The sequence below is a fragment of the Castanea sativa genome, chromosome 7, assembly GCF_040712315.1.
Source record: "Castanea sativa cultivar Marrone di Chiusa Pesio chromosome 7, ASM4071231v1".
NCBI lineage: Eukaryota > Viridiplantae > Streptophyta > Magnoliopsida > Fagales > Fagaceae > Castanea > Castanea sativa.
Genome location: NC_134019.1, coordinates 14,303,079 through 14,328,522, shown reverse-complemented (window position 1 = coordinate 14,328,522; position 25,444 = coordinate 14,303,079). Strand labels below are relative to the sequence as shown.

General features: G+C 34.7%; 2 protein-coding genes and 1 long non-coding RNA gene across 6 annotated transcripts; 1 reads left to right on the top strand and 2 right to left on the bottom strand.

Moving 5' to 3' along the window:
* Positions 1-1,453: 1,453 nt before the first annotated feature.
* LOC142643685 (uncharacterized protein PHLOEM PROTEIN 2-LIKE A4-like) lies at positions 1,454-3,068 on the top strand. The gene is made up of 3 exons (XM_075818392.1): positions 1,454-1,754; positions 1,961-2,091; positions 2,467-3,068. The coding sequence occupies exons 1-3, from the start codon at positions 1,701-1,703 to the stop codon at positions 2,861-2,863; spliced, it is 582 nt and encodes a 193-aa protein (XP_075674507.1). The 5' UTR covers positions 1,454-1,700; the 3' UTR covers positions 2,864-3,068.
* A 2,160-nt stretch (positions 3,069-5,228) lies between these two features.
* LOC142643427 (uncharacterized) lies at positions 5,229-6,825 on the bottom strand. Its single transcript, XR_012845853.1, has 3 exons — positions 6,777-6,825; positions 6,594-6,689; positions 5,229-5,552 (listed from the first exon to the last, which is right to left on the bottom strand). It is a non-coding gene; the product is annotated as an uncharacterized LOC142643427 (long non-coding RNA).
* Positions 6,826-7,963: 1,138 nt separating this feature from the next.
* On the bottom strand, positions 7,964-24,035 carry LOC142643425 (uncharacterized). 4 transcript variants are annotated; one of them, XM_075818044.1, is made up of 7 exons: positions 23,824-24,033; positions 16,527-19,018; positions 13,654-13,721; positions 8,904-8,961; positions 8,758-8,810; positions 8,194-8,292; positions 7,964-8,076 (listed from the first exon to the last, which is right to left on the bottom strand). In XM_075818044.1, the coding sequence occupies exons 2-3, from the start codon at positions 18,787-18,789 to the stop codon at positions 13,711-13,713; spliced, it is 2,274 nt and encodes a 757-aa protein (XP_075674159.1). In that variant the 5' UTR covers positions 18,790-19,018; positions 23,824-24,033; the 3' UTR covers positions 7,964-8,076; positions 8,194-8,292; positions 8,758-8,810; positions 8,904-8,961; positions 13,654-13,710. The 4 variants fall into 4 exon arrangements, with proteins under 4 accessions (XP_075674159.1, XP_075674156.1, XP_075674161.1 ...); XM_075818041.1 differs by lacking the exon at positions 13,654-13,721 and having other exon boundaries at positions 7,991-8,076; positions 23,824-24,035; XM_075818046.1 differs by lacking the exons at positions 7,964-8,076; positions 8,194-8,292; positions 8,758-8,810; positions 8,904-8,961 and adding an exon at positions 8,968-10,895 and having other exon boundaries at positions 23,824-24,034.
* Between the last annotated feature and the right edge of the window lie 1,409 nt (positions 24,036-25,444).

Sequence of the window (25,444 nt, the reverse complement as noted above, 5' to 3'; positions counted from 1 at the left end):
AAACGCATCTGCGTGAAAATGTACACGCAATCCAAATGAAGCTGTAGTGTGTGTATGTATGTGAGAAAGAAAGTTATAAATTTATTCCTCTTACTAATTAATTAGTAAGGCCCATTTATCAATATTATTACGTGAAACCCGATCATAATAAACTTGCCAAAAAAAATCAGTTGTGATGGCTTGGAATACCTATACGACAAACAAATCTTGATCTATCCAAGTATATATATTGGATGAGTTCAAGTAAAAAATGGCATAAGAGCTTTCTATATAAGTTTGTTTTGGATAAAAAGAGAGAGCTAGAAAATAAGAGATTTGAACTAATCATTGCTTTATGAGACATACCTGCACAGTCAAATATGGTAGCTTAGATCCTACATGTTCTATCCCAAAAAAAGAAAAAAAAAAAAGGGCTTAGGGTCTACGTGACACACGTTTTAGACTGTGAACAAGAATCACGTTGCTAAGGAAAGAGAAATTTGGGTAGGACACAACTCTCAGTAATATTCGATCGGGTGTGTTTGCTACTTCGCTTTACACTTCTTTTTTAAAGTACGAAAGAAACAATTATTCCCAGCAATATCGTACCAGTCACATGATAATATAGATATACATTGATAGTGTCGGAGAAGGTAAGAATAGTATATATCCTACTATCTTATCTACTTCCTAAACCCTTATACTACTTTCTACATGAACCATGTTTATGTCAGATCTAGCTAACTAACATTTGGAAAGAGCTCATAATGCTCATGCAAAGCACAACTGTTCAAAAGAGTTTTGGAGATCACTAGCAAAAACAAATCCTTATAGAAACGTAAATTAATTAATATATAGCTAATAGCTTGCCTAAGTATAAAAATAATGAACCTCTACCTCCTTTTGATTATTTTTTGAGTAATTAATTAGAAGAGAAAAAAAAGTTGATGACATTCATTAAACATAATTAATTACATAAATATATCCATTTCTTCGTGTACATTTTATTGTATACCGTCTGCCTCTGCTAAGCTAGCTAGGACAAAAGACAATATATACTAGGGACAATTATTAGTCTATATTGTGCTATCAATATAAAATTTACATTATAGACTAAACAAATGTGTACAATATTATATAAATTTGTAAAAAAATGTACAATATTGTACACATATTTACATAAAATTAAGTGTAACATTATACACATTTGTTTATTCTACCATGTAAATCCTATATTAATAAATATAAACGAATAATTTTCTTATACTCAAGATTCCCTATAATAATAATAATATAATTCTTATAAAAAAAAATAATAATAATATAATTATTGTTTTTGTTTCGTGTACTTGGTGTTAAAAAATATTCACTTTAGAGATAGACAGTCCTTTACGATTCCAATATTCTTGCCTAGCTTTTGAGAAAAGATTGAAACGTGTAGTATATATAAGAGGAAAAGTTTAAAAGAAGAAGAAAGCTCAAGGAATATTTACGTTGCTTTCATTGAATGCTTATTGTAAATCATTACACGTAACTGTGACACATTGAGGATAGTGGATACGTAGTAGTGAAGTACCAATTTACGCCATTAATGGCTTCACAATATTGCATGCATTTTTATATATGTACATTCAGTTTCTTCTTCATATATATATATAGTTGATAACAATCTGAATCTATTTGTGAAACCCAAATATATATAGCTTACAGCTAAAGTTAAGATGGAGTACTCTCATGAACATAGAGATGGTCACTCTAACCCGCACCGAAAAGCTGTGAGTATATATACGAACACTCTCTTAGATTCTTATATATATTCATGATCATCTTCAAACAATACATTAGGAACTCTAATTGGTTTATATTACATTTGCGCTCTCAATTCTTAGATTTTTGTATAGTAATGTCATTAATTATGTTTTTTTTTTTTTTTTAACTTGGATTTGAAGGAGGATACAGTTAATTAATTATTTTTCCACAGGAATCCTCTCGTGTAGAAGTCTACCCAAAACATCAAGGATCGTTTAAAGTCCCTATCAATGCTCTAAACATCATATGGGGAAATGATCCCCGTTTTTGGCAACTGATTAGTCTTTCAGAAGAGGAAACTCAGTAAGAAATTCAATATAATTCTTTGAATACTTGTTCATTGTTTTGAAATAATGGTTTTTAATGGATCCAACTTCGCTATTTATGGTATTTGTTATATAGGTTTTGATATATAGATGCATTGGCAGATCCTAGTGTCAAAACATATCAGATTCAAGTTGTATCATTAGAATTGTATTAGAGTCAAGTCTAATTCAAAAAATGTTAAAAAACAACCAAATTATGTAATCTGCTCAAAAATAATGAGTTGATAATCTTTTATTTATGTCTTTAATTACACCATAATGAACATTTTTTAATGAAACTTGTTTCATTGTAAAATTTTCTTTCTGTATTTCTTTATCTTTGTTCTCTTTTAATGGTACCTTGGATTCCCAGGTTGACAGGGTTCAAAGATGGTGCAGTGCTCCTCCAAGTGAACTGGATTGAGGTCACAGGGAAAGTACCTTCTTCCAATTTCTCCAAGGAAGCTCCGGCTTCAAAGTATGAAATATACTATATTGTAAAGTTCAAGGTGGATGCTTTTGGGTGGCATTCTGTTCCAATCAAATTCAAGGTGAGAATCAATGGAGAAGAGACTGTGAAGAGCATGAACCTCGAGTCTTACCGGGAGAAAAATGACGTGTGGCATGAGATTCCCGGCGGCGAATTCTCAGTTGTCAAGGAGAGTTCTGCTGGGAATGTGGAGTTTGGTATGTTTGAAGTTGAGAGTGACTGGTGGAAAGGAGGCATGGTTCTTGCAGGAATCAAAATTAAGCCAAAAGTAAATCATTAAGAAGGGCAGAAGGCCTTAATTTGTTGTGGGGTTTTGAGGTTAAGACTTTGTATAAGTTTTGTTATGTTCCATCGTTTAATATTTATACATAGGTAAACGCATGCTTTAGTTATATTGTATTAGAAAATGTACTAGGAGAAAATAAATCAAATGTTTGTTTGCAAAAGAAGTAACTTGTATTTTATTCGCCTAGCCATTCGGTTCATCTCTCAAGTATGTTAAATATTTGACCCCACTACTTTTAAGCATGTATGTTTCAAATAAACTATTAAACGGTGAATTTAGTCATTATTCTAATAGTGTAATACATAAAGGTGGAATTTGGCAATATTAGCAACAATTTGAATCTACTACGATATTCACTAGTACTTCAAACAAAATTGAAATCATGCACCACAAAGATTGGTTTGCATATCCTGTAATGTTTGAATTGACTAGAGGAAGTCAATTAAATATACAGTTTTGCCTTTTGTTCTGACCAAATAATATAAATCAAATGGTTTTAATGAAAGGGTATTAGGATTAGGGTAGTAAAGAAGAAAGTGTGTTTCTTTGGTTGTGCCATTATACATAGTGTTATGGATGACTTCATGGTGTACCAAAGACAATGGTAGGAGAAAATATTGCTAATTAATGTTTGTTTGTATTAAGTATTCTCTCGCATTTTATCCACCCTAGCTAGGGTTTGGCACGGGTGCAATACGATATGCATAACAGGATGGAGGGGATATGCATAACAGAACAGAGGAGAGATTTCTTTCATTTAAAAAATAATAATAATAATAATAAAGTGTTGTAAAAATACATGCAATTTCTTAGTGATCATTGTTAGATATATGTGTGCTTACACAATTTCTATGTAATTCATCAAACAAATATATGTTCATGCTACATATGCACATTATTCAAATCAAATACAAATAATGAGAAAATGGTAGTGCAAAATTGTTTATTATAGCCCATTTTCATATCGGTGGCATTTCCCTTAATCCATTTAAAATTACAACTATCAAAAACACGACATAATTTAATATCTCCCAATCATACAAAAATACTTTTAATTCAGTATTATACAAGGGAGTCAATCTCATACCGGATGTTGTACCGGTTTGACCAGTGGAACGATATATTTTGGTACTAGTCAATACCGGTATACCGTTTTGTGTTTACCGTTATTTTTTATATTTATAAATATATATATATATATATATATATTATAATAAATATAAAAGTTTGCCATAAAACATTACTTCAATTCAAAACAAATTATTCATGATTTTAAATTTTAGCATCAATTAAAAGAAAAAAAAAAACATAATATAAAAAATAGAAAGCTTAATTGTTCGTTGCATACTAAGGAAAAAAAAATAATACTAATAAGTTAATGCAAGTAAGTTATTATTTTGCCCTTACAAAAATTCAAAAATTACAAAACTAAAAAAAAAAAAAAAAACTTTTTTTTATGTACCGGCCAGTACGCCTAGTACTAGCCGGTATTGCCCAAAATCAGCCGGTATGGCCGGTACGGTCTGTATTTAAACCGGTAAAAACGTGAGTATTTCGATACCGCTATATATACCAGTACGGTATCGACTACATTAGTATTATAATGTCTTGTAATCCAATACCTAATCTAAATATACAAAAATAAATCAAAACGTGAATAAATTTAAAAATTGACATTAAACCATTTTCTAGAATAACATCATTAATAACATTAAAGAAATTAGAGGACCACCACTCTCCCTTCGTGCGATAGTCACTCTACAAGTATAAATGCTTATGGGGTGTGGAAAGTAAAGATCGGAGTTCAAGTCTTCAGGAGGGAGTTTTACACATATAAACACTTAAATTAAACTAGAGTAAAAATTCTATCTTGTATAAAAATAAAAAAATAAAATTAAAGGAAACTTTGAAGTTATATTGAAGTATGAGAGTGTACAACTATTATAATGGGGGTAAATTTGTAAGTCAATAGATCTATTCTACATGAAATTTCTCCATTTTCTAATATCAGCTATAATTAGAATTTTTATTTTCTCAGATTTCCGTGTTCCAATATTTGTTGTAATTGGTGGTTTGAAGTATTGATCACAACACATCAATCGCGCAGCTATAATACACACACATACATAAACCTTTTTTTATTATTAAATATATATTAACTTTATGAACCTCTCATTCCAATTTACTTACATATTAACATAATAAATAAGTGGCTAGAGGAAACCCAAAATATGGGCCAACTCAAGATATGGTAGCCTAATTGATGGAAGCCTATCTTTTCCTTATATCATAGTGACACAGTTAATCTTCCTATTAAAAAGAAATCCTCTGAACTTTGAAGCTGGACCAAAAGCCAGTAAATAAACTAGCCAAAATTTTATTAACATTGTGAGGGTTCCTTCCACTACCATCTTTCCTAACTACATTGCACTCCTAAGCATACAACAAAGGCTTATTCAGTAGCAACAGGGCATGAAGTGATTTGCTTGACCCAAGCTTTAATAAGTTTTCCCTTCCAATCACAAACAGTCACACCAGCTTTCTTAATTTAGCACCCAAAGATAGGACAGCAACAACCATCTCAATCTAATTTAGCAGGCAAACTTTCAGGCTTATACCACAATGAGAAATCAATTCCTTTGCTCTTCAATTTCTCTGTTGCAGGGCCAATTCTCTCCAAAAGCTGCATTTCAGAAGATTAAAAAATCTAAGCAATTTAAGAATACTAGGCAGACCCAAGTGAAAGTTGCAAGTCAATTATGATATGCAACATTAGATACGCAACTAAAAAATAGTCTTAGATTCTTCACGTTGAATCCCCTCAAAATACGATAAAAAGGTTTTTTTTTTTTTTTTTAAATGAGTAAAATGAATTCTTTAAAAAGAGAGCAACCCAAGGACATGGGAGTCATACAAATGAACACTGGGGGGTGGGGGGAGAGAACCCTACAAATTTAACATCGAAAATTCATATTATAAATCAAATAAACCTGAAGAGGTAATTGTCCTAGCAGTTTGCTCCCATATGTGTAAAGATCACAAGAATAAAACTTCACCTATATTATCATGAGTTCGCGGCCATCAAAAATACACGTTACTTTCTCTCCAAATACTCTACATTGAACTGAGACAAATGAATAGCCCTCCAGATTTTGAACTGGACCTTTTTTCCAAAGAGCCTTTTCCAACAATTTAGCTCTTAAATAGTGAGAGTGCTCAAATAGTTATTAGGGTGTTAAGTGCATTTAACCCTAGTTGTTAGTCAAATCAAGTAAGAGACAATTTCTTGAAACGAGCAACAACAATGGATTTGGTTTTATGTTGTCACTTGTCATTATTAAGTTTCTAGGTTACAAGTCACTTTAGATCTGGCCATAAATAAATCATATGACTGTTTAATTAGTCATGTGATCACTGCAAGACAGATTTAAAATCATCAGATTAGATCATAATTGATGGTTGTAATCATGTCTTTGCTAGGCCAAAATTTTAGCAAATGTTTGTGGCTTTTTCTCTCCATTTCACTTCAGGATTGAGTTTATTTGCTCTTACTGATTTAAAAACTTGAACTAGCTCTTAGATTTCCCTTCTTAAATCATTTTATTCTTTAAGTCATATACGAATTGCATTAATAAAACTTATTCCATGTCAGCACTGAGATAACTAACAAAAAGATGTTGATATTCACTAGATGGTTGTGGGGGAAAAAGGCAGCAATACTAACCTTTTCATGCAGTGCACCATTGGATACTAAAATAGATCTATCAAACACAGAACTTTCCACCATTCATGTGAGTAACTGTGCCACCAGCTTCTTCAACTATCTGCAATAAAAGGCATGAAACAAATTCACCAAATAAGCAAAAGATGAATTTGGAACAATTTGATTCCTTCAAACAAATAATACCTTTGGAGAAGACCTAGAATGAAAATCCCGATGAAGCATACATAATCGATTTGCGTCTACATTTTGGTAAAGCCGCCTTGCCCGACACCCTGTTTGCATGTTGAAATGGGAAATTGTATCTCTTGTCAAGGATCATATAGTAGTACTCAAACAGTGCGCAAACGAGCACACAGAGAATATGGTAGAACTGGTATAATTTCTAAAGAATATTTAAAGCCCAATTATATAAGGAGTCTAAGCTTTGTATAAATTATAGCTCAAGATCAGTTGAAGTCTTAGAGCAGTGGCGGCTCTAGAAATTTTTTCCAGAGTAGTCATTAAAAAACTTAAATTATACAATATTTAATAAAAAAGATAGTTATATCTCATTATCAATATCGCAAGCTATATCTCTTTCAAAATTTTAGTTAAAAAAAAATTTTGGATTTTTCTTTTTATTTGTAAAGGCTCAATATATTGTTAAGAGGATCAAAGTTTGACTACAAACTTATTGTAGCCTAAGACTGCAACTTTTACTAAACAAATAAACATGACCACATATTTTAAAAATCTTACCATTGAACTGTATTTTTTTTATGTTCTTAAAACACATGTCAAGTTTCATGTCAATCGAATGTTATTTACTATTTGATCCATAAACTTATTTTTTGCGTATAATTTTAAACTACAAAAACTTGAAAATTAAGTATTTGATTGATGACATAAGCTATTTATCTTTAATCTTCTTGAAGTTTTGCAAGTATGGAGGATATAAGGGAAAAAAAAATGTAATCTAATTATGGAATTGTTGAAATTCATATCCAATAAAAAAATATTAAGTGGAGTTGTCGCCTTAATCTACAACCAAATTTGTTGTTAAACTTTGTCCAAAGTTTAATTATATTGGACCTAACAAAACTTAGGGTGCTCACACATTTTTTTTAAGGTAAAAAAATCATAAATATTTTAAATTTTATATATAATAATGATTTTTTTTCCAGGCCAGGGTGGTCTTGTGACCACCCTAACTCTAACGTGGAGCCGCCAGTGTCTTACAAAGAAAAAATGAAGTTGAAATAAAGATTTCATTGTCTATGGTTAAATCACCAACCAAAAAGGTAAAAGGATATTATTTGTTGTTTCACCAATTTTATAGTAAGGTAGATCATGCATATCTATCAAAACGTATAGTGAAAATTATACACTACCAAAGCAGCAGCAGCCATATCCCATGGCTTTAGACGAGACTCCCAATACAATTCTGCAATCCCCAAAGCTACATGGCACATGTCAACTGCAGCGGCCCGAGCCTCCTTACACCCTAAACATAAAATTCAGCAAAATGAAACACACACAGAGTAGACAAAGGCATGAATCAAATCACTTGGAAAAAAGATTATAAAAATTAAATTAATAAATAAATAAAAAAAGATGGTACCCGGCTGACATCAGTGAATTGTTTAAATAAATCTAGGTTGGTAGCCCATGGATCATTACGTTCATACCCAAACCCAGTCACCAGAAGGAATCGCTCCACCTTAAAACATGTGGACAAAAGTGAGCATAACTACCCTTAAGAAAATCATTAAGTGTTTTGTCAGTACTAATCAATTTTACCACATGAAGTCAAACAAATTCTGTCATTAACATCTCATTATAAGATCAGAAGCAACATAATGAAAATTGTAGAGGCAAATGGCATAGGAGCACTGCTAAAAAGAGAAAAATTGTCAAGGAATGTAAGGCCCATGCCTCAGCAAGTCCCTTGATCCCGGATGTCACCAGAAAATGGCTGACATAAAATTAACAATAACTATTCAATGCATCACTTTTATCCTGTGTCACACCAGTATCATGCAAATCAGAGAGTATGTGCTTATGTGGCTATAGCCATCTACTTAAATCAAAAAATTACACGTAGATATATTACCATAGATATCCATTAATAAACTTTATATATATATATATATATATAAGTATCCATTAATAAATGATCACTCACCAGATTAGTTTCAATAGATTGAATTTTTTGGCCATTACAAAATGCTCCCCCACCTATCATAATGCAGATCAATTTTCCAACCACTGATATATAATTGACTTAAGAGAATAAAAAGAAGCAAAATGTAGAATGTCAGAGTTTCTTACCAGCAGTTGCAGAAAATATGCGGATGTGCCAACACATGGGGCCCCCAACAAACTCTACCTGAAATTAATACCCACATTAACCTTCCCTTTCATTTCAATAATTAAGCAAAAAGTATATTGCAGCTTGTCTTCTACAAATAATAAAGGCTTAATACTATTGCCTCTCTTTTTTCCCCCTCCTGTAAATCCTACGCAAATGAAGATTTTGAAGACAGAAGGTCCTTTCATGATTAAACCTTCCTCATCTGCTGGTGCTTTATAACTATGATTCAATTTCTCATGAAAATACATTCACTAGTATGGATGCATACTATTTCTCATGCAATCTTAATTTTTATTAAACTAGTCCACCATTGATTCGCTACAGTAGATGCCATAATACGAAACAAGAGAAATTTGCTTTGCTTGTAATCTGGTCACTGTTCATCGTTAAAATGATGATCACCACTTTCATTGCAATCTCAGCTTTATTCATAATTTTTAGGACTGGGAGATAGAGGGACTAAATTCTCTCATGAAACTGCTATACTTTCATATTAATTTTGTTGGTGGACCAGGTCGTATGAGATGGAGAACTAGTAATGGCAAGTTTAGTGTTTGACTGTATTATGAATGACCAAGAGATACCAAGGGACTTCATCCTCAATTAATCTGAAAGCTCATCCATAACCAACACAAATAGATATGGACTCAATGTTAATCCTTGATGTAAACGAATTGTGATAAGAAACTCACTTGTGATGCCTCCACTTGTTCTTACACCAGTTACAGTTTTTTTTTTTTTTGATATGTAAATAAAGATTTTATTGAGGAGAAGACTACTTGATAACAATGCTTTCAACTGTGACCCTGAATATACTTTAGAGAAACTCCTTTATTTTCTATAACATATAACTTTGACACTTTATTGCATGATATTATTCTAACAAATTGCAAAGAGCCTTGTAACTTGACTAGTTGACATTTCTTGGTATTTCTAACAAGAGATCTTGTTATGATCTTAGTGTCCCACATTGGTTAAGTTTACCATGTGTTTATAAGCTCTTGGACACCCTCTCCTTGTAAACCGGTTTTTAAGGGTGAGTTCTACCCATGGGTTTGTAACATTTGATATCAGAACCAACCATCACCCCGATTAATCGGGTGTAGCTAATTAAGTATGCGATCAAATGAGTTACGGCTTTGTGGTCGAATCCCGAAAGGGGCGACCTAGAGGCTGGATTAGAATTACCGATAGTTGAGTGGAGCCACCAAAAAGAGAAAGGGCTACCAACGGGTCAGTGTCGCTAGAGTGAGCCGTCGCGGACGACGACTGTGGAGCGTGGTGGTATGTTATGATCCTAGTGTCCCACATTGGTTAAGCTTACAATGTATTTATAAGCTCTTAGGCACCCTTTCCTTGTAAGCCAGTTTTCAAGGGTGAGTTCTACCCATGGGTTTGTAACAGATCTAGGGTTCAAATCTCCACATCCCCAACAGGCTTCTATGCATCTTCATCCCTAACTTCTCAAAATTCCCTGGCAAACTCTACCAAAGATTTCCTTTAGGCCAGTGAAGTATCACTAGGAAAAGTCTAGGATCATTCTATCATGTGGGATCCTGTTTTTTTTTTTTTGATAAGTAAGAATTATATATATACGAACGGCTACTCTATGCCTGAAAAACAGAGAGCAATCCAGAAAATACAAGAAGAAAAAACAAAGAGAAACAAGAGAGTAAACCAAACAACAAAGAAATTACAAAAGGAAAAGGGAGCAGAGAAAAGAAGGGAGGGAATCACTAGACGTGAGTCCCCACGCCCGAGACCAATCAAAAAGAGATCCACTAAAAGAAGCAAGCAACTGATCACTAGAGCAATCCAAATCCTCAAAAGTCCTCCGATTCCACTCCTTCCAAATACACCAAAGGATGCACAACGGGACTAAATTCCAGATCTGAGACGAATGCTTCCCCAGCCAATTCCACCATCCAAAAAGCAAGTCTGGAATCGATCTAGGCATCACCCAAGCCAGGCCGAAAGTTATGAACACAAACCAAGGGATGCCTTTAAGACAATTGTTAATAAACCAACATCATTTGTATAGGAAATATAAAAAGCCGTCAAAAAAATTAATTACTTTTTCTTTTCCCATAAAAATTTTCTTAAAATATATCTTAAACAATCCCATGGGGGGCGGCATCCATTAATTATTCCCTATCATGTATTACTTATCAATTTCACTTGATATTGCAAGCCTTGGGGAATAAACATTTTATTCTAATAGCATCAGCAAACAGAGATACTCGTTAATGAATTTGCAGCCAATAATCTGATATGAAGTCATGCAAATAACAAATCATAAACAATTTAAATTATGCGATCAATGCCACAGCAGCTGCAGCAGGATTCCCTCGAAACAAAACTCCAACATAAACTGCAAAGATAGGATAACCATGTGCAAAGTTTGTTGTTCCATCTATAAGGATATAAGACATCAGCTAACCTATATAGTGAAAGCAGCTTACTTCTGCAAACGGTAACTGAACATATAAAGAAAACTAAAGGTCAAGCACATATAAGACACTAAGTAATACATATGAATAGGTGGAGTACATATGACAGAGTCCATAATGACAGAATCAGTCCTGCAGATAAGTCATTTCAAGATGTAACTCCTACCTTCCACTTTACTCATATAATTAAATAAAAAACAAGTCAAATAAAAGCTCCAATTTGCTTTCATTTACATATGTTTAATAAAATTCTGCACTTTGGTGCTCCTATTTTATGTAATTAAGCCCAGAGAGTCCATAGTGCTATCCACAAAGTTTAACATCATTGGAGCTCCCACTGCCCTCTATTAATTTAACTGGATCTAATGCAGAATTTGAGCTGCAGGGTAGCAAGTGATGCAACGAGTGAGAAGACAATGTCATTTTAACTTTGTTTTGTTTAATTTCAGAAGTCAATTTTTTTTTTTTTTTTTTACTATTGGTTTAGTTAAGTTATAAGTACTGTATTTAATTTCTTTGAGTCAAGGATATTTTTGTGATTCAATAATTTGGCTTGACCTAGGACAATTAGGATTAGGGTTTAGATAAGCATGCCATTGTACTTGTATGAATTTATGAAGATAGGTTAATGATGAATTTTAGTTTAATTGGAATTTTTCGAATGGCTTGTAGCTAATTCCTAGGTTTATTTTATTTTCTGTTTTGTTTTTTCTGTAAATTTCTTCAAAAAATAAAATTGCACTACATCAGGTTTGGTATCAAGCTCGTTGTTCGGCATCAGCAAGAGATTGCTATATCCATCCTATTCTTTCTTATCAATCTAGTTTCAGAAGATACAGATTCAAAATTCAAGAAAGTGGTCCATATATATCTACAAAATAACATGTTCCAATATATAGAACCAAATCCTGCAAAGTTTATTTTATTTTAACCTAAAAAGTTGCAGATCAAATTAACATTTAATAACTGGTCAATAAAAATTAGCTTAACTCACTTTAGCCTTGACCCCAATTAAATTGTAATTTGATCTGCAACTTTTTAGGATCAACTACATATCTTCTTTTCAGTCATTCTGAAATCATACTCTTTATCACCTCCCTATGTAACATGTGCTCTTAAGCACTTCTACCTATGTTATATTAGACCCCTTTTACCTCTTTTCACTCCATCTACTTCAATTAAATCACTCTTTCTTATGTTTTTCATGGTGCATTAATCGGTCGCCATTTTTTTTATAAAAATGGTTTTATTAAAAAGAGACTGCTTCATGCACAAAAGGCACAAAGTAGACTAAATAATTACAACAACAAAAAAAAAAAAAAAAAATGCAAAGGACATACAAGACAAAGACTCGAAACACCAGCTTCGTAAAACCCCTAGCTCAAGCCCAAACCGTTTTATGCCTATCTATCATCATTTCCTCAATAGGACCCACCCCTACATTTTCCACACAGAAGAAGAAGAAAAAATCTCACGCACCATGTAACTATTATTCCCAAGAAAAGTGTATAAAAAAAGACAAACCTAAAGGATCAATGCACCAAAGGTAAATAGATGAAGTATCTCCTATAATTCCTCCCTCCTCCCCAAGAATGAAGCGATCATCAAAATTCTTTATAACAACTTCTAAAATATCAGCCTCACTCATTTTATCTGTCCAGCAAGTAAATTTTGTAATCATGTGAAATTTTGTTGGCCAAAATTAATCCTCTATTATGTAAAGGAAAACCGAGCAGATGTAATTCCAAAATCTTAAAACAATAAATCGATGTAAGTAGTTATATATAGAGCATTGAGTCAGAATGGTCAAAAACTTCTAATATCTCAAATAACATATATGGAACATTAAAAACTGACATCTTTAACTTATCAATGAACGTTTGTGTATCACAGAGAGGGAGGGAGGGAGGCAGAGAGAAGGAAAAGGAGATTAACAGAAGGAAATTTTCTCAAAAACATCTCTATACCTTGAAAGGATGTGAATATATTTGTGAAAAAGCAAACTCAAGGTAAGGACAAATACTTGTATCTTACCCCAGCAAGAATTCTTCTCTCAAGAAAACTGACGGAAAGCAATCAAGTTCTTTGTATTTTTCATTGACATTTAACAGGCTTAAAAATAAATCTTTCTGTGTTTTCATGCAAAGAATAATTATCTTAAGATTATGTGATCGTATAATGAGAAGTTATCTGAAACATAAAAACAGACCAATTGCAAGAAAATTACAAAAAGATAAGTTACAAAAAAGGTCCTTACTCAGTCACCAAGTCAGTAAGTCCTATATATGTAATATTTCGAGGCTTATTAACAGCTTCAATCACAACCTGGAAAGAAAAGAAAAGAAAAGACAGACGTGAGCAACCACAGTGAGATAATTGATGAGTTATAGACCACATACTTGTTATAACCCTATAATAAACTGAAACAACTAGTAATCTAGTAAAATACCACGTCATTTGGAGCAAACTAAACGGGATGGACGTTTTCCTCTAGACATTCTTCTACAAAGTCGGTCATACTTCTTCATCTAAAATCAGTTCTCCATGGCCATTTGAAATCAATTTAACTCTAGCATTCTTCATGTTTTTTTTTTTAGGTTATGTGCCTGAAGTATCTATAATTATAAACTTTAGTTTTCAGATCTGTTAAAATTAGTAAGGACTAGCACAAAACAACAACAACCAAGCCATAATCCCAAAGTCTAGGGTCAGCTACGGATCCTTAATAGACTAGTCAAGGTCGGCCACATGAATTCTTTTTCACCTTTCTATTCTATCCAAAGTGATACTCTTTGTTATTTCCTTAATTGACTTTTTTTTTTTTAACTACTTCTGTTAATTCTATTTTTTGTCTTCCTCTACCTTTTCCATTCTCTAAATTCGAATTAACTCACTCTTTCTCATTGGCACATTAATCACTCACCTCTAAACATAATCAAACTTTCTCGAGCGACTGTCTTTTTATCAATAGGGCCACTCCTATGCAAATTTCCTAATTTCAAATCCTATCTTTCCTAATATTTTCACTTATCCATCTTAACATTCTCCTCTCAGCTACTTCTAACCAACTTAGATAGGGCTAGGAAATTTAGTTCTCATTTAGACTCATAGAATACTACTATATTTGCATGGACCCTTTTACAGAAAGACAAGCCCACTCAACCGCAAATGGTAGCTGAATAAAGCCAAATTTTGTAAGCTTTAAGCTTCTTATAGACTGAAACAAGTAAAAAATCTTCCATCACCTAACCAACATAAATCTCTATTGAAACTAGCATTCACAATGAGATCAAATACCAAACATCATGCCCCAAATGGCCAAATCAACTAGATAATCACATGGATAAATTCAAAGATCATTAATGGCACACTTTTCCAATAAATTAAAATAAAATAAAACAATCTGCATTTTAAAACAGGGAAGGGGGAGAAAAATTAAATTACCGTCTAGGTACTTCTTATAACAAAGGAATGTGAGCACAAACTAAGAGGAAGAGATTAAACGTCAGCACCAATCTTAGCAGCAACCTCCACCACTTGAATGAGCTGGCTAGGTGGAATTGGTCCAGCTGATTGGGCACCAATCTTTGGGGTACTGTTTCTGGTTGGGAATTTCAGATAACACAGCCTTAGTGTACTTCTCTTGTGGGGTTGATCCTCAAAAATCGAGTCCCACCCAACCCATGTTGGAATTTTTTGGTGAAATCCTAGTGCAGACACCACATTATAGCACATTTGTGGAGATTATCTCTATCATTTATGTTGTCTTTACTTGCGTTTATCTTTAGTATTGGATTAGTATTTAAGATTGTTTAGGATTATCAGATTAGTATTTAAGATTGTTTAGGATTTGTTTAGGAGAGTTTATCCTTATCATTGTGATTCCTGCAAGCTGTATATAAGGCTGCGTTTGTTTCGGCAGTAAACAGTTTCCGGAAATAATTTTACACCACTGGGCGTGTTTGGTTGTCTTGGAAAATTCAGTCAAACGGAAAATGATTTCCGTTGACTGTAAATCATGCCCCAAAACCCTGTAAAACCATTTCCGTTCTTATTTTCACTTCAAATGATTTCCGGGCTCACAGACTTGCAGAGAGAGAGAGAGAGAGAGAGAGAGAGAGAGAGCGCCAAGCACCGGCGAGTCGCACCCCACCACTGGCTCCAACCCCAGATCGCACCGGTCTCGTCACACCCCAGCACCGGCGAGATCACGCCTTTGCCTTCGCCGATCGCGCCTTCGCCGATCGCGCCTTCGACGATCACGCCTTCGACAATCGCCTCTCTCTCTCTCTCTGTCTTCGTTCTTCTCTGACCGATTTGGCTTTTGTTGATTTGAATGGAGAAAATTTTATGAGTTTTTTTTTTTTTTTTTTGGGGTTTTGTTGTTCTATATCACGAAATAATATTTGTTTGGAAGCTGAGAAAATGTGAGAAAATGTGAGCAACAAATACAAAATGCATTTTCTATAATATTTTCAAGATGACAACCAAACACCTGAAAATATTTTCCAAAGTATTTTTTAAAATGCCACCAAACATCTAAAAATATTTTCCTTTCCCGAAAATATTTTCCTTTCCTGAAAATATTTTCTGGAATTACTTTACTGTTGAAACAAACGCAGCCTAAAACTCCAGATGATTTCTTTTGTATTTTCAGACTATGATTATTATTATTATTATTCAGATTATTTGCAAAGTTTGCATTGTATTTGTTTGGTGGTGAATCCAAACACCTTAGGTGGGAAGCCTAAGGTCTACCGTGGGACTAATCTAGGTGGGAAGCTAGGTTGTCCTGCATCAACTTGGAATGGAAGATGTTGGTTTGGTTGAAATTGTGGTGGAACTGATCTGGGTATTGGAGAAAACCTGAGAGGAATGCTAGTGGAGAAGACCAAGGACCTGAGTCACCTGACCATTTGAATTTGAATGGAAACTGCATTCCAAGTTCCAAGCTTTTGGATGCTCTTTTTAATGCTTACTTCACTCACTTAAATAAAACCATCTCATCGCATTATATTGAATATTTATGTACCTAAGCATAAGCTACAATCTAATGTGTTATATTTATGTACCTTGAGATATTTATGTACCTAGGCATGAGTTACAATCTAATGAGTTATATTTATGTACCTTGAGAAGCATATATATTTGATGGTAGGACATACATTCCAGATCCCTCTGTCCCAATCTGGAATAGCCTTTCAGCAATTCTCTGGCCAACTTCCATGTTTCGATGGATCCTACAAGCACCAAGAAGTGCTTCCAAAATCACTGAATCAGGTTTTACAGGCATGTTTTGAATGAGAGCTTCAGCTTCAGAAATTTGTCCTGCTCTCCCAAGGAGATCAACCATACAAGTATAATGACAAACCAAAGGTGTAATTCCATAATCTTTGCTCATGGAATTAAAATAGGCCCAACCTTTATCCACAAACCCTGCATGGCCACAAGCGCATAGAACCCCAAGAAAACTGATTTCATTGGGAAAAATCCCTGAGGCCTTCATTTGTTCAAAAATCTCAATCACCTCTATTCCTAGTCCATTCTGTGCACAGCCACATAAAACTGCATTCCATGTGACTATGTCTCGGTCAGGCGTCTCTTCAAAGGCACAAAGACCATCCAGACTCCCACACTTAAAATACATTGTTATAAGAGCATTACAAACAGACAAACAAGAATTAATTCCAAGTTTGTATATTAGGGAATGGATTTGTTCCCCAAGCTTGGCTGCACCAAGGCATGCACAAGCACCAAGGAGGCTGGTAATTGTTAGTTGGTTTGGACTCATTCCTCTAGCTAACATTTCAAGGAAAAATTTAAAGGCAACATCTCCTTGACCTGCTTGCTCATAAGCTGAAATAATCGCAGTCCAAGAGACCACATCCCATTTTGGCATCTTTTCAAAAACTTTCAGAGCATCATCCAACATGTAATTCTGCGAAAGCCTAGAAATGAGTGAGTTCCAAGAAACAATATCCCTCACTCTCATTGTACTAAAAACCTGTGAAACGTCTCCCATACTTTTGCACTTTCCATACATGGAGATCAGTCCATTTCCTACAAAAGAATTGAATTGACACCTTGTTTTAATGGTAAGTGAGTGTATCTGTCTACCCGCCTCAACATCTCCGATGTTTGAACAAGCAAAGAGAGCACTAGTAAAACTTGAATGACTTGGAACATTTCCTGATCTATGAAGCTCCGCAAACAACTCTAAAGCTTCTCTACTATGTCCATTCTGTACAAGCCCAGAAATCATGGCAGCCCATGAAGCAGCATTTTGCACAGGGATATGCAAAAATATATCTTTTGCTTCTTCAATCATTCCATTCTGTGCATACGCAGCAACCATAGCATTCCGCATAACCACATTGGGGTTAGGAATCTCATCAAATACATGTCTGGCTTCATATACCATCCCCTTTTGAGCATATGCAGTTATAACAGTCGCTCGTGTAGCAACACCCTTTACTGGATCCCTCTCATAAAATGCAATTGCATTGTCCAAACCATGACATTGTGCAAATGCTGAAATCATTGTGGTCCACGAGTACTCATTCCTTTCTGGCATCATCTCAAAAAACTTAACAGCATAATCCAAATTACCAATCCTGGTATAAGCATCCAAAATCGCAGTCCCCACAACCACATCTCCCTCATACCCTGTCTTGATTGCTAGAGTCCTCAAAGTTTCAACCAACTCTAAATCATTCAACTTCATTACCGCTGATAAGGCCACAACCAACACCGCCTGGTCCGGTCTCTCTCCACTTCTCACCATCATCAAAAACACACCCCACGCTTCTACATACTCACTTATCTCAATGAACCCAGATATCATAACCATATAAGACACCGAATTCCTCTCCCCCATTTCCTCAAACAATTCATATGCCTCCCTTGTCATACCACAATGGCAATAGCCAGTAATCATTGAATTCCATGACACAACATTTCTCTCAGGCATAACATCAAACAATTCTCGAGCACTCCTCAAATCACTATTCTGCACATAGGCACTAATCATAGCGTTCCAAGAAACCACATTCCGCTCAGGCATTGCCTCAAAGAGCACTCGGGCCTCATCGACGAGCCTGAATTTGGAATATCCAGTTAACAAAATAGTCCAAGTTCTCACATTCTTGCCTTGAAATGCATTGAAGAGCGTTTGTGCCTCATGTAAGAGACCATTTTGGGTGTACCCAGAAATCATGGAGTTCCAAGAACCAGGGTCTCGATGAGGCATTGAATCGAACAGGTGGCGTGCCTCGGTGACACGGCCAAGTTTGGAGAGGTCTAGGATGCTTTTGTTGCACTGAAAAAGATGGGTTTTTTGGAGAGGAGAAAGTGTAGAGAAAGAGCGGAAGTGAAAGAAACGACGTATTATCATTGAACATAGTGGGAGTTGTTAGAACCAATGACAAGATCTCGTAGACCAAGTTTCTTCAAAAAGTCCAAAGTACGTTCACTGCAATGGCCTCAATGTCATAGAGGAGCATCCCAAGCAAAGCTGCTATGCATTACCCTTGAGCATCCCAAACAAAAATTTGATGAGCTTATCAAACTAATGAAATTCCAGTACTGCTGACAAGCAACTAGTCCACGACCTAACAAAAATTCTGAAAAAAAAAAAAAAAAAAATCTCATTCAATTGCATATAAAGAACAATGATACTGTCAAAATGCATAACTGAGCACATTTAATATGATTAATTCTCAACATTTTCAATGGATTTAACACATGCAAATCTAACAACTCAAATCTCCAAGTGGCATAGTTAGCAAGAATATATACCGATGGAAATATTCCAAAGTGAAACACAGTATAATTAAAAGAACTAGATAGATAGATAGATAGACACACATATATATATATATATATATATATATATATATATATATATATATATATATATATCGCATTAGTGCTTATCCTTTGCATATATAAATGGTGTTTATCTAGAAGCTACTTAAGCATGTGATTAAGCAACTCATATTCACAGGCATTGCAAATAAGCAACTCATATTCACCAAGAACAAAGAGGCATTTTTTTTTTTTTTGATAAGTAACGAAAAAATATATATATATATTAGAGAAGAACACAGCCCTGTACATAGGAAATGTACTAAAGAGGCAAAAACATCAGGAAACCAAATTATAATGATCAAGCAAAACAAGAAGGGAAAGACAAGAAAAAGATGGTAAAACTAAACACCATTCAAGAAGAGTAAAAAAGAAAAAAGACTTAAATTCAAGAATGGACCGTTCGCGACCCTCAAAGCTTCTAGAATTCCGTTCCCGCCAGATACACCACATCAAACGATGCGGCACCATCCTCCAAATCACTATATTGTGATGACGCCTGAAATTGCAAGCCCAACAATCCAACAAATCCACTACCCTTTGCGGCGTCACCCAACAAATACCAAACAAGCAAAAGACCATACTCTACATCTCATAAGCTATAGGACAGTGAAGGAGGAGATAATCTACAAATTCCCCACACCTTTTGCACATATAACACCACTCAAGAACAACAAAGTGCATTTTTCGAAGATTATCAATAGTAAGAATCTTGCCTAGAGTAGCAGTCCAAGAAAAAAAAGCAACCCGGGGGGGAACCTTTGATTGCCATATCATTTTCCAAGGAAAGGGAGTGGCAGTGGGGGGGAAAGAGTGATAATACCCACTCACACGAAACCACGCCAGCTGGCTAGCTTCCAACAAAGCTTGTCAGAACCTACACCCCGCACCTTTGTGGAATAGATCAAAGCCATAGACGAATCCAATGAGTGTGACTCTTGATCATTCACAAAACGGCGAAATTGTAGGTTCCAAAAAATTCTCCCATTTGCATAGCACATAACCTTAGAGACCGAAGCATCCCTTGTCCTACTAATATTGAATAAATCTGAAAACGCCTCCTTAAGAGGACTATCCCCACACCACACATCAACCCAAAACTTCACACGAGTACCATCACCCACATCATACCAAAGGAACTTGGAAAAATACAGCCAACCACTTCTAATGGACTTCCACATACAAATACCATAAGCCCCGGACACAAATTTTGTACACCAACCACCCCAGTCATTACCATACTTCGCCCCAATGACCCTTCTCCAAAGGGCATCATTCTCCACACCATAACGCCACAACCATTTGGCTAAAAGGGCAGAATTAAACCTTCTCAAGCACCGAATGCCTAGCCCTCCATTCTTCACTGGCCTACAGACCTTCGACCAATTTACTAAATGAAATTTACAATCATCACCAATACCATTCCAAAAAAAATTTCTTTGTAATTCCTCCATTCGCTTGGCCACCTTAACTAGGATAGGAAGGAGAGAAAGAAAATAAGTAGGCAAGCTAGAGAGAGTACTCTTAATAAGGGTAACCTTGCCCCTCTTAGATAAATACAATCTCTTCCATCCAGCTAGCCTTCGCTTCATCTTCTCCAAAATAGGATTCCAAACCGTCTTATCTTTAAAGGTAGCACCCAACGGAAGACCTAAATATTTTAGCAGAAGAGCAGACTCTTTACAGCCCAAAATCTCCACTAGCTCATGCAGATTAGGCACATCTCCAACTAGAACCAACTCAGACTTTCCTAGATTAATTTTTAGCCCTAACACCTCCTCAAATCTAGAAAGAATCCTACGCAGAGCTGTTATATGACTACTGTCAGCATCACAGAAAACAAGAGTATCATCCGCAAACAACAAATGAGACACCGTCATCAAGGAACCATTTGCATTCCACTGAGAAGCCCGAAAACTGTCTAGCCGCCATAGCAGCACCCAACATACGGCTCAACGCCTCCATGACAAGATCAAAGAGAAAAGGGGAAAGCGGATCACTTTGCCTCAGACCTCTAGAACTCCCAAAAAAAGTCAGATGGGCTACCATTGATCAAAATGGAGAATTTAACAGTTGATATACAACACCTAATCCACCTTCTCCACTTGTTGGAAAAACCACATTGTTGCAACAAAAACAAGAGAAACTCCCAATTCACATGGTCGTAAGCTTTCTTGATATCCAGCTTGCACAACACCCCCAAAACCCCTGCCTTCAATCTACTGTCTAAACACTCAGAAGCAATAAGGACAGAATCCAAAATCTGACGACCTTTCAAGAAGGCATTCTGAGATTCTGATAGCTGTAAGGCCAACGGTCGGTCAAAGGTTTGATGATTGTAAAGACAAATTTTCAGACTAGCTCCAATACTAATGGAGAAAGAGATCTGTAAATATTCGAGGCATACCAAGACCTAAAAAGGGGGCAGTAAATCTAAAGGCATGAGATTAAATAACAAAACCATGCCGTAGGTGGACCCATATAAGACTTCCTGAAGGCTCTAATAATGCTGCCTAAAAAAATGAGTCAATATAACTATCAGGGTGGCATTTAGCCATACATTAAAGTTCAGTTTAGATCCTATGAAGGAACAATTGTGGCAGAATATACAAGAACTTTGAGGGAGAGATCCAGCTAATCTTGCACTAGCGCTTAGGTTTGCTATATGTCTTCCTCAAGATAAACATAATGAAATCACCTCCAACCAACTAGATCAAGCTAGATGAATCAAATTTGAAATGCAAGTAAAAAATATAGAATAAGGAAGCTCTACTCATTCTGCAAACATCTATGGAAGAATAAAAGAAAATAAGACAAACCGAATGCTGCCTTCCTAATGAAGCCATCCCAGAACTTTGAAGAAATAATAAGAAACAAAATCTATGAAAAAAAAAAATGTACCTTAAGAGTAAGCTAATTCCTACATGGAGCTTAGCCTCTTTCCTTTACTCACAGAGCGACTAAAGCTATCACAAACAGCAGGAAGTTCTTTGACCAGAACTCCGTTAAGTGATACAAATTGGACCAAAATAACTGATCATTCATATAAAAATTGAATTAATTAAGTAAATAGATAAAAAGTTGTAATTATTTAATTAAATAAATAAAATAAGAGAGGATAGCACCACCAATATGAACAAAGGATACAGATCAATTTGACTCTCTAGATGCAAATTCCTAACGCTTTAAATTATATATACCTGTGTGTACAACAAAAAAGATAACCTTTCTCAGCATCAAAATTCCAATTTTGAGAAAATGGGCTAAAAAATGTTCTACTGTTATTATTATTAATAGGGAAATTACACTTTACTATCCTAAATTATACCCAAAATTACACTTTGCATCCTAAACTTTCAAAATACACGATTAGCACCCTGAACTATAACTTGTGTTACACTTTGCACTCCACTGTTATTTTTGCAGTTATCTTGAATAGCATCACGTGAAAAGACCAAATTGCCCCTCTTCTCAATCCCTTAAAAACAAATGAGAAATTACACTTTACCACCCTAAACTATACTCCCAATTACACTTAAAATATTCTCCCAATTACAATTTGCACCCTAAACTTTGGTTTCCCATCAAAGTAAAGAAAAAAAAAAAACATGTTTATATATCCAAAAAAAAAAAAAACTTTGGTTTCCCAACCAAGATAACAGCAGCATTAACAATGAGATACAAAGTGTAACACGGGTTATAGTTTAGGGTGCTAACCGTGCATTCTGAAAGTTTAAGGTGCAAAGTGTAATTTTGGATATAGTTTAGGGTACAAAATGTAATTTTGAATATAGTTTAGGGTGATAAAGTGTAATTGCCCCTTATTATTATTATGAAACCTCAACCACCCTTTTACACATTCTTGAAATCCTGGCATTTTTTTCTCATTATTAGTTTTATTGTAACCAATGTTAAGTAGTTATGAATACCATTCTAGATCTGTTCCAGTTTGTCCAATGGAAAGAAATAGTTCAGTGCCAGTCTATTTTGGCGTACCATTTGGGATTCCTAATATATATTATTAAATATATATATATATATATATATATATATATATATTCTTATACAACATAAAATTATCAATTCAAAAAGATTTATAACAAGTCATTACTCATTAACATAAGTACATAACAAGCCAACAAAGTCTATCACAGAATATTACACCTCCTCATCATCATTTACAACAACAACAACAACAAAAAAAAAAAATTCAAATTCATCATCGAAAGAAATGCCACAGGAGCTACCAAGACCCATTGGAAAATTAGTCAAGCCATGTTCATTGTTGTTGTCGTTGTCAATAGTTTCAAGGTTCAAAATAATTATGAAATAAAATTCAATCTAATGCAGTATCGAAAATTTAATTTAAGTTTGCTACACTGAATGACTGAACAAACAAACCATACCACTAAATAAAAAATAAAAATAACCCATAGGAACAGTTAATCACTACTCAAAATCTCAGATACCATAAATCACATATCTGAACTCTTAAGTCTTAAACACAAATCATATTGCAAAAATCATTATTTAAAAAAAAAAAAAAAAAATAGAATGATACCTGAGATGCGCGGAAAACCGAAGCAATGGGCTGAGGAAGGCAGCGGCGGCTTCGTCAGAGAAGAGAGGAAAACGAGAGTGAGACTGTGAGAGACAGAGAGCTTAGAGCGCGAGAGGCTCAGACTGAAGTGTAAGAATTAGGCTATGTTTGTTTGGTGAGAAGACTCAAATTAAAATATTTTCTATCAACTCAGTTTTTCACCTCTCAACCATGATAACTCAGTTTTTCACCTCTCAACCACGACAAGGAGCAGGAGGATTTTAAAAATAAAAAAAAAATTCGGGTGAAAAATTTGAGAAATAGAAAAAATAAGTTTAAATAAATTTACTCTTATAATTTTGTTAAAGAATGATACCTTATTAAAATAAAAAAGTGGCAAATAACAACAAAAAAGAGAGCGATCAACTAAATTTATTAAAAAAAATAAAAATCATGTCCTAAAAAATATCACATCTAGTTAAAAAAAACAACAACAACAACAACTATCACACTTAGGCAGTAGAAAAAAAAAAAATTTAAAAAAAAGAGCCACACATTTGCCGAACAGTATAATTCTGAAATAAATTTAAGTGAATGGTACGAGTTCAAAGTTTATTAGTTAGGTGGACTCCTTTTTAGAAATCAAGTTAAACAAAATCGACTTCCAGCCAAAATCGAGTTTAATATACTCGACTTACAACCAAAAATCAGATCTGAGGTGGATAAAAAGGAAAGTCGAGTATAGTAAACTCGATTTTGGCTGAGATTTTGGTTGGAAATCGATTTTGCTGTACTCGATTTCCAAAAAAGAGTCCAACTAACTAATAAACTTTGAACGCATGCCCTCCGCCTAAAATTTTCCCATTATTATACTATTTGGCAAATTTTGCCACACCTTAGGCTAGGCCCTAGAAAATCAAAAGAATAAAAACAAAAAACAACTAGATGAAGTCCATGTGCACATGGGCATTTTTGTCAATCAAGAAAATAATACTTCCTCACTCAGTTTTTTCTTCATTTTGGGGAGAAAATATTTTGGTGGGCCCAAGAAGAAAACACCTGAGGCCCACTATTTATCTTCCTTCTTCCTCACCCAATTAAACACACTCCAAAAAATTTTTCCTTCCCATTCTCTCTCCAAAGTTTTCCATCCACCCTATTTCAACTCTAAACAAACACACCCTTATGGTATGTTTAGTTGGGGTGAAAATAGGGAGAATGAAAAAGAAAGAGAGGAAAATAGGGTGGAAAATGGAATTTTCTCTTATTTGATTCAAGAGAGAAAACAAGAGATAGAAAATGGGATGAAAAATAATCCTTCCAATTTTGGAGGAAAACTAAGGCTGCGTTTGTTTTGGCTGAAAAGCATTTTAGGAAATTATTTTACAGCAAGTTGTGTGTTTGGTAGGCACAGAAAATTGGGTCAACGGAAATTATTTTCCACGTTGACTGTAAAATAATCCTCCCCACCCGTATAATCATTTCCGTTCTTATTTTACCTTTAAATTACAATTTCTAGACTGAAAACAGAGAGAGAGAGAGAGAGAGAGAGAGAGAGAGAGAGAGAGAGAGAGAGAGAGAGAGAGAGAGAGAGAGAGAGAGACCAGCCCAGATCGCACCACGCTCCCAGATCGCACCACCC